This window comes from Saimiri boliviensis, chromosome 2 (genome assembly GCF_048565385.1).
Source record: "Saimiri boliviensis isolate mSaiBol1 chromosome 2, mSaiBol1.pri, whole genome shotgun sequence".
Classification (NCBI taxonomy): domain Eukaryota; kingdom Metazoa; phylum Chordata; class Mammalia; order Primates; family Cebidae; genus Saimiri; species Saimiri boliviensis.
The window spans coordinates 6,511,479-6,522,603 of NC_133450.1; the positions used below are offsets into that span (position 1 = coordinate 6,511,479).

At 52.9% G+C, this 11,125-nt stretch overlaps 1 protein-coding gene across 9 annotated transcripts in view; it reads left to right on the forward strand.

The window, feature by feature from the left end:
• GRAMD2A (GRAM domain containing 2A) overlaps window positions 1–9,913 on the forward strand; it is a 42,963-nt gene extending 33,050 nt beyond the window's left edge. For 4 of the 9 annotated variants that reach the window (XM_074392711.1, XM_074392713.1, XM_074392714.1 and 1 more), the window contains exons 2-12: window positions 103–192; window positions 1,037–1,094; window positions 1,469–1,544; window positions 2,184–2,287; window positions 2,918–3,016; window positions 3,277–3,348; window positions 4,525–4,638; window positions 6,163–6,307; window positions 6,442–6,652; window positions 7,484–7,588; window positions 7,852–9,913. In XM_074392711.1, the coding sequence (XP_074248812.1) occupies window positions 103–192; window positions 1,037–1,094; window positions 1,469–1,544; window positions 2,184–2,287; window positions 2,918–3,016; window positions 3,277–3,348; window positions 4,525–4,638; window positions 6,163–6,307; window positions 6,442–6,652; window positions 7,484–7,588; window positions 7,852–7,855 (1,078 nt within the window). In that variant the 3' untranslated portion in view covers window positions 7,856–9,913. Of the gene's footprint in view, window positions 1–102; window positions 193–474; window positions 621–1,036; window positions 1,095–1,468; window positions 1,545–2,183; window positions 2,288–2,917; window positions 3,017–3,276; window positions 3,349–4,524; window positions 4,639–6,162; window positions 6,308–6,441; window positions 6,653–7,483; window positions 7,593–7,851 lie in introns of those variants that run through there. The other 5 variants (XM_074392716.1, XM_074392717.1, XM_039468780.2 and 2 more) reach the window with 5 other exon arrangements.
• The last annotated feature ends 1,212 nt before the right edge of the window (window positions 9,914–11,125 follow it).

Sequence of the window (11,125 nt, forward strand, 5' to 3'; positions counted from 1 at the left end):
AATATAAGGGCCAGTCTTGGGTGGGTGACAGAGGCAGCGGTCCTGGGCATGGTGGGGCTGCTGGGAAAGGTGTCCTCATGATGTGGGCCGGTTTTTCCCTAGCAACCAACAAATGCACGGGAAGACTTCTCGGAACAGTCCTGTGTCCTGCAAAGAGAAACCAGACAGAGTTCAGGAGCCCCTGGACTGCAGGTGAGGACCCTTTTCCCTGTCAGGGATACATACAGACCAGGGGGTGGGAAGCCCTCAGGATGTGACCTGTTTGTAAGAGGACCTCAAGGCTGAGCTGGGGCCTCTGTGCAGGTCTGTGAAGTCAGGCACAGGCTGCCCTGGGCTGCTTCCTCCCGCCCTTCAAGCCTGTCCCAGTGCACTGGGACCTAGCAGAGTCCATGCTTCTCGGGTTTCCAGCCTTGTCCCTGCTCACCTGTGCCTGGGCCAATCCGGCCAGGGCAAAGGTTTACCTTTTTTTCTCAGTGCCATCCCCTCTCCCAGTGTGGTAGCCTCAGTCAGGTCAGGTGAGTCCGTGCCAACCTCCAAGCAGCAGAGCTCAGGCCACAGGGAGGAGGCGGCAGAGAGGGCAGTCCTGCTGGGATCATGGCCCATGGCCAGGCCCCGGAGCTGTGAGTCTGACACCTTTACCTCATCTGCACCCCAAATGAGTCCCCATTCCCATACTGCCTGCTCCCCGGCTTACCCTTTAGCCACAGAAATCGGACAGGGTCTTTGACGCCGAGGGGGGCAACTCCTCAGCGTCTCTGGGAGACTGGGCACACCTCCTGGGGATGCTTCTCACCCACATCAGGGAAGTTGGGCTCTCGGGAACCCCTCCCTGCCTCCGGTGGTGCCCTTCCCCGGGGATGAGCTGTGTAGCTATGTGCTCGCTGTACTTGTCATTTCACTGTGTCCCCTAGAGAAGGGTCCTAGTCTCCGATCTCTGCCCCAAGCTTCTGGCTCAAGGCCAGGGCAGAATTGGCACTGAGGAGGCATGGGCAGGACTGGGGTTCCTTGTCCCCGAAATGGAATGTCTCCTTTGCAGTCTGCACTGCCCAGAAGGCTTGAAGGGTGAAGAGCTAAAGAAGTGTGGCCGAGAAGGGGTAAGTATGGAGGCTGACTTCTCACTGTTCACCCAGGAAAGGGTCCAGGGCTGTCAGAATTCACGACTTTGGGCTCCTTGGCCACCAGGCCTGTCATTAGGAAATCCGGAGACCTGAGTGGGTATCCCTTCCTGGGTGGGAGTAGTGTGTCCCCCCTCTACTAGTACGAGCTGCCTGTCAGGACCAGGCAGCCCTAGGAGATGAGCTTGCTTGACACTCAGCCCTCTGCACTCACTGGCTGCTTACTAGCTGCTTCATGCTAAGTCCCTAGCATGGGTCGGGAGGCTGTGGCATTATTTCCTGTTGGCCAGAGCAGGGCCGCTTGGTGGTCTGATTGCCTAGGACTTCTCAGATACAGCCTTGTGTGTTTGCAGATATCACTTAATAAATACAACCAGCAATACCACAGGCTGTTTAAGGATGTTCCCTTGGAGGAAGTGGTTCTCAAAGGTAAGCTGTCTTCCCTGGTATAGCTGGTTAGGCACCCTGAGTGCCTGGGGCAAGAGTCCTCTGCTCTGGAGCCTCCAAGGTATGATTTGGAAATGGGAGCTGGCTGTCCTTTAGATATGGACCACTCCCCCAGAAGTGTGAGAAGACTGGGCTGGTTTGGGACATAGCATTGCATTTTTGAAGGTTTGCTTGAGGAAACATCAGGGCTTTGGAATCTGGTGTCTGTTCTGATCTTACCAGTGACTTATTCCCTGCTCAGGCCTCTCACTGAGCCTGTAGGGGCATTTGCGCAATCAAGGCCCTCGGGCAGGACAGGGCAGAACAGAGCAGGGAAAGGCCAGGGCTTCTGCCTGAGGTTATGAGAATACAGGCTCAGAGCAGGGCAGGAGCCTTACCTGGACCCTCTGGCGCATGGGTGAAGGAAGAAACATCCCGCAGGCTGGTGGGGTGGAGGGGCGGTCGGGAGAAGGACCCTTTGATGCTGGGGAATGGACTGTTTAGGGTTTGGGCCCTGGAATGTGGCGTCTGAGGAGATGGCTCCTGAGGCTAAACTCTGGACTCCTGAGTGTGAGGACCTAGGCCCTGGGGCTTCCCGGGCTGACCTTGCTTATGGCCATCTTCTCTCCTGTGACATCACAGTGTGCTCCTGTGCCCTCCAGAGGGACCTCCTTCTTCAGGGCCGACTCTACATCTCCCCCAACTGGCTCTGCTTTCACGCCAGCCTCTTTGGCAAGGATATCAAGGTAGTAATGAGTGGTAAGGGCTGCCATGACCTGTGAGGGGACAGCCAGCCTCCTGCCCTACGGCTGTGCCTCAGGTCATGACTGTCCCTCTGCATGCTGGTTGCTTGGTGAAACCCTTTGCTGGTTGGATGAGCAGCTTCGAGGCATCCCATCAGTGTCTAGTAAAGTAGTCCTATCCCTTCTAAAACAGGGGCCCCAATCTGGACCCCACATCTGGCCTGAACTGTTCACAGCCAAATCATTCTGCTTCTGGATATCTCAGAAATGCTTTGAGAATCAGAGCGGGATGCCACATTTAGGGGGAGCCATAGTTGTGGCCAAGTAGTAGCCTAGGGAGCTCCATTACGAGTCTGAGATTGACCAGAGCCACCATAGTTGGCCTCCTGGATAACAGAGATCATACCTATGTGACAGTCCAGAGTGACACATACTGCCAAGGCTGGGGCCGGGTGGCAGGGACAACTGGAAGGGCAGCCTGGCTGAGAAGGTAGAAGGTTCAGATACTTCCCCACATGGGGCCAGGCTTCGCCTTGGTGGCCATGCTGGGCTCATAGCTGGGTTCCTATTCAGGGAGCAAAGGGACCATGTCCTTGGGGTGAGTCCTGTGAGAAGCATCCCTCTCCTTATCAGGTGGTCATTCCTGTGGTGTCTGTGCAAATGATCAAAAAACACAAGCTGGCACGGCTCCTTCCCAACGGCCTGGCCATCACCACCAACACCAGCCAGAAGGTGAGTCTCCACTCCCAGCCCCGGCAGCCCACAGTCTGACTCGGGCACATTCCCAGGTCTTTATTTCACCCAACCCTGCAGCTCCAGTGCATATTTCAGGCCCTACAACAAGCTGGAAGGGAAGTTCCTAGGCAGAGCTCCTGCCGGCTCTCACGGCCTGATACCCCTGTGGGCCTGCGTCCAATCCATGAGGGGGCCTGCTGGCACAGCGAGGGGTCGCATCTCACCCCGCCCCTGTCTGTTTTCTTTCCATGTCCCAGTATATCTTTGTGTCACTGCTGTCCCGGGACAGTGTATATGAGCTGCTGAGGAGAGTCTGCACCCACCTGCAGGTATGGAACTTGGGAGCAGGAGGGCCAGGGAGGCTGCTCAGGCCTGGATGCAGGTCTTGGGACAAGGGTGCTGGGGGAAGTCCCTCATGTCTCCACCACAGGGAATGGGGCAGGGAGAGGGGAGTTAAAGGCTCAGGCTCAACATACTAGAGACAGCACTCGGACTGTGTGTCTATGCCTGCAAGCGTATCTTGGAGGCCAGTGGGCCCCATGTATCCCTGTATACAGACGCCCTTTGTCTGTGGTTTACGTACCACGAACCCACCAAAAGCTGAAAATATCCTAAGTCAAAAATGCATTTAATAGAGGTACATATCACCTACAGAACATTGTTGCTTAGCCCCACCATGCTCAGAATGCTTTCATTAGCCTAGAGCTGGGCAAAATCATCTCAGACAAAGCCTGTTTTAAAATAAAGTGTGAAACACCTCATGTAACGTATTGAATCCTGTACTGAATGTGAAAAACAGAATGGTTGTATGATCCCAGCATTTTGGAAGGCCGAGGTGGGTGGATCACCTGAGGTCAGGAGTTTGAGACCAGCCTGGCCAACACAGTGAAACCCTGTCTTTACTAAAAATACAAAAATTAGCCAGATGTTGTGGCAGGTGCCTGTAATCCCGGCTAATTGGGAGGCTGAGGCAAGAGAATTGCTTGAACCCAGGAGGTGGGGGTTGCAGTGACCCAAGATTGCACCACTGCACTCCAGCCTGGGTGACAACAGCAAGACCATCACAAAAAAAACAAAAAACAACGTATTTGAAATAGTTTCTACAGAAAGCGTATCACTTTTGTACTATTGTAAAGTTGAAAAATCATTAAGTTGAACCATCGTAGGTCAGGGACCATCTATGTGTCCAGGCCTTCATTTGTGCTTCCTTAATGCATGGACAAGAGCGTGTAGCTGCTTCCCAACATGCCCTACGGCTCTCTCTGGCCTATGGTGAGGAAGAGGGGAATGGTGGGTTAGCACTGGGGAGACCAAGTTGCTTGGAGTTTGCCCCTCTGCTCTAGCATTAGATAGGGGGTCCCCTACAGACTCTGGGAGCTGGACTTCATGCGGCACAAAGTGGCTTATTTGGAGGTAAAGCTGTCTTAGAGAGGGCAGATGCTTCCCTGTGCCTGACCTTGCCTGTTCCAGATGGACAAGTGACTGCTGTTCCCTTTCTTCCTCAGCCTTCCAGCAAGAAGAGTCTAAGCGTAAGAGAATTTCCAGAGGAACCCGAGTCTCTGGTGAGAGCTGAAGCTGGGACCAAAGACTGCTGGCCTGACAGTGCCTGGAGCTCTGAGGTTTCTTGGCCTCCCAGGAGGGGCCCACAATGCAGAACTGGGGTACCAGGCTCAAGAGCCAGTGTCCATGCTGGGCCAGGGCATTTCCTAAACCTGTCACACTATAAGCAGAGCCACCAGGGCCTCAGCAGATAGGTTTTCTTTTTTTGGTTTTTGAGACAGAGTCTTGCTCTGTTGCCTATGCTGCAGTACAGTGCCACCATCTCAGGTCACGGCAACCTCTACCTCTTGGGTTCAAGTGATTCTCCTGCCTCAGCCTCCCACGTAGCTGGGACTACAAGCACTTGCCATCACACCCAGCTAATTTTTATACTTTTAGTAGAGACGGGGTTTTACCATGTTGGCCAGGCTGTCTTGAACTCCTGGCCTCAATTGATCCACTAGCCTCTGCCTCCCAAAGTGCTGAGATTACAGGTATGAGCCACTGTGCCCAGCCAACAGGCTGACTTTCTGAGTAAAACAGAAGTCCAAGTCCCGAAACACTGGCCAGGTGGGGTTGCACACCTGTACGGATGCAGGGCCAGTATCCCATCCTCTTTCCTTTGGCTGAGTCAAGAGGGCCTTCAAGGGGGTAAAGATGTCCCTGGGATCCGAGTGTGCTGGCTCATGCCTGTAATCCGAGCACTTTGGGAGGCCAAAGCAGGAGGATGGCTTGAGCCCAGGAGTTCAAGACCAGCCTGGGCAACACAGTGAGATCCTGTCCCAATAAAAATGCAAAAATTGGCAGGTGTGGTGGCATGTACTTGTAGTCCCAGGCTACCCAGGAGGCTGAGATGGGAGGATCACTTGAGCCTGGGAGGTTGAGGCTGCAGTGAGCCAAGGTCACAACACTGTATTCCAGCCTGGGCAACAGAGGGAGACCTGTCAAATAAAAGATGTCCCTAGGAAAGAACTCCAAATACTATCCCTCTAGAACCCAGACAGACTTATTTTAGATTTGCCAAGGTTCCAGAAGTGTCCTGCGGCAGCTGGGGCCCTGGGTAGGCAGAGCTGAGTTTCTAGGGCAGGGATGGGGTAGAAATGACCCTAGGGTGTTGGGAGGCTCCTTCAGTAACTATAGTGTTTAGCCAAGCATGTGATATGCATGCTACCATCTGCCGGATAGAAGGTGATGTTCCCATTTTTGTGGATGGGCACCCTAAGTTCTCCTGCTGAGATTAGGGCTTGGAATGGGAGGAGCCAGAACTTACCCTACCTAAGACATGTTGCACCGAGCTTTCTTGGCCTCAGATCTGAGCATGTACCTGGGATGGATCACATCTAAGATCCCACTGTAGTTCTATACTAGCAGTGGTCGAAGACATCGTTTCCTGGCAGAACAGCTAGTCACAGCAAGGGAGCAGAGAGAAGAGGCAAATGATTGCTATGGCAACTGCCCTCCCCCCTTGCACCTGCTTCCATCCCTGGCTAGGCATCTGTATTTGGTAGTATCTGGAAAAAGCTCTGATAAACCTGGTGTGGGCTTCTTAGGGCAAGTGAGATTTCAAGGGCCAGGGTAAGACAGCTTCTCCTGTCTTTCTGCAGGAAGTCCTCATCCCTGAGATGAAGTGGAGAAAGGTATGCCCTTCCTCCAGGTCCCTGTCTCTCCCGGACAACATGCCTCATACTCCTCCAGCACCTGTGGACTCCACAGACAGTTTTTTCCCCTCCAGGATGCCTCCAGGGCCTGGTAAGTTCAGAGGGCTTGCCCTTGGCAACTACTTACAAAGGCCAGCTTTTGTCTTCCCAGTTCCGTAAAAAGGGCTCACCACAGCCAGCAGGGCTTCTGAGAGCTGATTTTTTTCTTTCTCCAAATCAATATAGAAAAGTCAAGAGCCCAAGTAGCCTCTGAAAATGGCAGGAGGTGGGCATGGCCCATGCCAGGCTGGGGTCCTGCCTGCCCTAAGAAGATGCCGAACTGCTCTCCCATTGCAGAGAATGCTGTCTGTGAGGATGATGAGCTGGAGGAGGAGACTAGGAGCACTGGGGAGCTGAGGCTCTGGGATTACCGGCTCCTGAAGGTCTTCTTTGTGCTGTAGGTGACAACACTGGGGAGGGGGACAGACCCACCCATGTGTCTAGGTGTTGGGAACAAGGGCCTTGGAGTGTGGGGAGTTCACTGTTCAGAACCAGGGGAAGGTTCTGAGTCAAATTCAAGCTCTTGGGTAGTATCTGTAGGCCATGTGGCACGCCCTTCTGTAGCAAGAGAAAGGATCTCCAGTTTATATTATTGAAACCCTATAATTTAGGGTTAAGACTGGTGGAGAGGGGCAGGATATGGAGATGTTGAGAAGAGGAAAAGCTGCATAGGATTTGGGAGAAGGAGGGCCAGCAAAATTGGAGAGAGAGGGGAAAGGCATGGCCTCTCCCCAGCCCACCACTAGGGCAGCTTCTGGAACCTCTGTCTTGGCTGCACCTCTAAGGACCAGTAGAGTAGTGAGCATGGTGGGAACTGACATGGACAGCCAGCCCCTGCTTTCCCTCACCTTAGCTCATCAGCCTCCTCTGGTCCCTTGGCTAGGTTTTTACCATCAACACTGGCACCTGCTGGGGGAGTGGGCCCACTGTCTAGGGCATCATCATCATGGCCTCCCTGTGGAGGCACAGAAAGGACTGGTGAGAGGAAGGGTAGGTGGCTGCTCTGGCTGGCTGGCCAGAGCGCCCTCCAGGGCTCAGCTTAAGGGCCCAGAGCTCCAACTGGGCTGTGAGGTCACCTTCATGGGGACGAGTCTCAAGTCCCCATGTGGGCCCTGGGAAGAAAGATGCTGAGGCCTTAGCTGGCCACAGGACAAAGGTTCTTTAATTGTTCCAACTGCAGCTCTTTCTGCGGAGGGAATACTGACCTCTGTATTGCTCCTTTCCCCAGGATCTGCATCCTGGCTGTGTCCTCATCTTACCTGGCGTTCCGTATTTCACAGCTAGAGCAGCAGTTATGCTCCTTGAGTTGGAACAGCCCCGTCCCTGGGCACAGGTGAGGCCTTTTCTCTTCCTAATGCCTTTGGGGAGACTGAGGGATGAGGACAGGGGCCAAGAACCTCAGACCGGGCTGCCTGGCTGGACTTGGTCCTGTTTTGAGCTGGCCTCTGACCCTAAGCGAGGTTGAGCAGCGTGCAGGGTACACAGGTCCCATGCTGGCCCACTCTTGGGGGAAAGAAAGTTGTCACTGGCCCTTCTGCCCATGTCCATCTGCCTTGTGGGCCCTTTCCTTGATCTGGGCATCTTTCTTGTGCGCAGGTAACAGCCACTCGGCCTTTGTCCCCATTCCTTCTCCAAGAAGAAAGAATGTGCTGGGTGCTAAGTCTCTACCAATGATCCCTGTGGTTTATGCTGCTGCCGTGCTAAGACTGCGTATGAAGGAAAACGTTCCAGATCCCCCTTCCTCCTCCCAGCTCTTCTCCTCCCTCTGAGATCTGAAGTACCTGTTTACAAAGTAACTGGCTTCTTTGATTTTTGGACTCAAACAAAAAGCCAGATTTTTTGGAACCAGCTGAGGAATTCTGTACACAAAGCTTCAGCAACCACTTAAAATGAGAGAGAAAAAAAAAAATTAGCTGGCTCCTTGGAAACAGTTCTGGCACACAGGCAAAACACTGGAGGCAACCTCAAGGGACAGAGGCCAGAGGCCGTGCTTTCATACATGGAATGTGGCTCTGTCACACAGCTCACTCCTGTGGCGGGGTCAGAGGCCAGAACACAAACCACCTGTGTGGGCTGTGGTGTCCCCCAACACTCTGCGCTCCCACGGGGCTTCTCTGCAGGCAGCCAGGCATCTGTCAGGCTTGGGCAGGGGCCTGCTGAGAAGCCGTGGATGAAGAGGGGAGGGCCAGAGATGCTTCCAGCCAGAGATGAATTTCCATGCTCTAGGCCAGGGCTCTGTGCTGGCCCCTCATGAGGTGGCTGGCTGCACGACGGGGAGATGCTGCCCGTGGCAGGAATGGTGGCAGGGGCTGTGAAGAACAGAGGTACCTGACTTCCATGTCCTCAGCTGTCACTTTCTGGTGACACAGATCACTGTAGTCACAGACCTGGTAGTGGTTCTTGCTCTTATGTGTTCCCAGGCCCTGGAAATAGGGAATGGGGAGGGTGGAGGCTTGGATCTGAGGTCTTGCTGTCTACTCCCTGCCTGCTCGGATCTCAGGTTGGTGTTGGGGAAGAGGTCACTTGTGTCACCCCTGTAGTCACTGGGTTGCAGGCCATGGAGGAGGGTCCTCCACTCCATGGGGCCTAGTCTCCATTAAGGTAGAAGTATCCACTGTGGGCCTGGTACAGTGCAGGAGCCAGGCCAGGGGGTCTGTCTTATACCTCCGGGGACAGGAAAGGTACGGGATGAGGAGGTTGGATGCGGTGGTGGTTCTGCCTTGGGGAGTCTTCCTCCTCTTTCAGGGCCTTCTCTATTCTAAAAAGTTTCTCTGTGCCCTACAACTCTGGCCTGATCTCCCTGGGACTCCCATCTGCTAAGATAGTGGCTTTGGGGGTTCTGAAAGAGTCTTAAAAGGCCAGAAGTATCAGGGAAAGTTGCCGGTGATGGGGTGGTTGGTGTCAGAAACAGCCACTGTTTTCCCCTCTTCAGACACTGAGAGGTTAATCAGGGAACAAAATCCAGGTGGAAACTATTTATTGTGGAGCAGACGATTGTCCCGTTGATGACAAACCCAAATGAGGATTGGAGGGACTCCCAGTAAGTAGTCTCTTCATGCTCTCCCCCTCCCAGTTTTTAGGATGAAACTTAAGAGCCTGGCCTTTTGTGTTGCTTGCACCAAATCCGTATGTCTCAGGGGAAACTCACTGTTCCACGAACGGCCATCCTTTTTATTTGGAACCAGCCCTTTTCACCCGTTCATCAGTCTTTAGTGAAATAACCTTTCTTGCCTCAGTACTTCTCTCTGGTTCTTGCTGAAAGGCAGGGAGAACAAATCCATTCTCTGAGCCTTGCTGGGTTGTCAGAGGCCTGAGAGGTGCCAATTATAGGTGGATGTGCCACGATGCAGGTGAACTTGGTCTCCAGCTATACCCAGGCTCAGAAAGGGCAAGGGCCATGCTGCAGGGTAGGTGACTTTGGAGGTGCACTTGGGGCCCAGAGCTTTGAGTGGTGTGGGCGTGCCTGTCCCTCCAGATGGCCCTCTCGGGCTGCCGTGCCTTCTGCTGTGCACATTTACAAACGATGTGTATACAGACCTGCTTGCATTGGCTGATGCTCCTTTAATTCCCTGAATTTGGTTCAGCCACTCTTGGGTTATTTTTGCTATGGCCTTAGCCTTTAAAAATATTTTAAAATAAACTTGATTTTTCTAGTGTATTATGGTATGGAAAGTTCATGTTCATCCTCTGACTGCTCACGACAGGTACTCTGACTGACACACTCAGCCCCCAGGAGACTGATGGAACCCAAGCCATTCCCATAATCCCAAGTACTCTGCAAATCTCAAAGGACTTTAGCCGAGCTGACTTGTACCTCAGGCGTATGGGGAAGAGTGAGGGTGGCCACAGCAAACCCCCCGAGCCTTCTGCCTCGGTTGGGTGGACACCAAGAATACTTACCCATTTCCTCTGAGCAACTCCAGAGCAATGTCCCTGGCGCAAACAGGACTATGCTTCTGATCCAGGAATTAATATGTGGAGTTCAGAGCCAGAAAGCTTGGGTGGCCTTTTCTATGACCCAGAGCCTAGGTAAAGAGGTAAAATTCCAGTTTGGGCCACATCACCTTTCTTCTTTTTCCCTGCGATGCCCCCTCTAGTAGTGATTTGTTCATTCAGTAAATACTGAGCCAAGACTATATGCCAGGTGCTAAGCTGGGCACTGGCGATATGGCCATGAACATGGCAGGCATGTCTGCATCCTAGGGAACTTAACTGACACTCCATGTGCAGGTAGATTCCAAGTAAATATGGAAACAAAGAAGATAAAAGCAGATAGTGATTTTTCAAGAAGAAACAGGGACATGATGAAGTGAGATATAAACAGTGGTAAACGAGATGGCTTTAGATGATATGGTCAAGAAAGTTCTCCAAAGTGACAAGCGGGTGCTTGAAGGATGAGAAGTCAGTCATGAGAGGAGCTGGGAACAGCACATTCCTGGAAGGGGGTCAGCAACTGCAAAAGGTAGGAAAGGGCATGTTTGTCTCTGAGGAGGAGAGAGGCTATCTGCATGTTAGTATCCTAGGATACTAAGTGAGAGAGTAACATGAAAAGAGGTTACGGAGTTCGGTACAACAACAAAACCTGACTGAAAAATGGGCAAAAGGCTGGGCCTAGTGGCTCATGCCTATAATTCCAACACTTCGGGAGGTTGAGGCAGGTGGATCTCTTTGCGCCCAGAAGTTCAAGACCAGCTTGGCCAACATGGTGAAACAGAAACTCTACTTAAAAAAACAAATTAGCCAGGCACGGTGGTGTACATCTACAGTCCCAGCTACTCAGGAGGTTGAGGTGGGAGGATAGCTTCAACCCAGGAGGCAGAGGTTGCAGTGAGCAAAGATCACACCACTGCCCTCCAGCCTGGGTAACAGA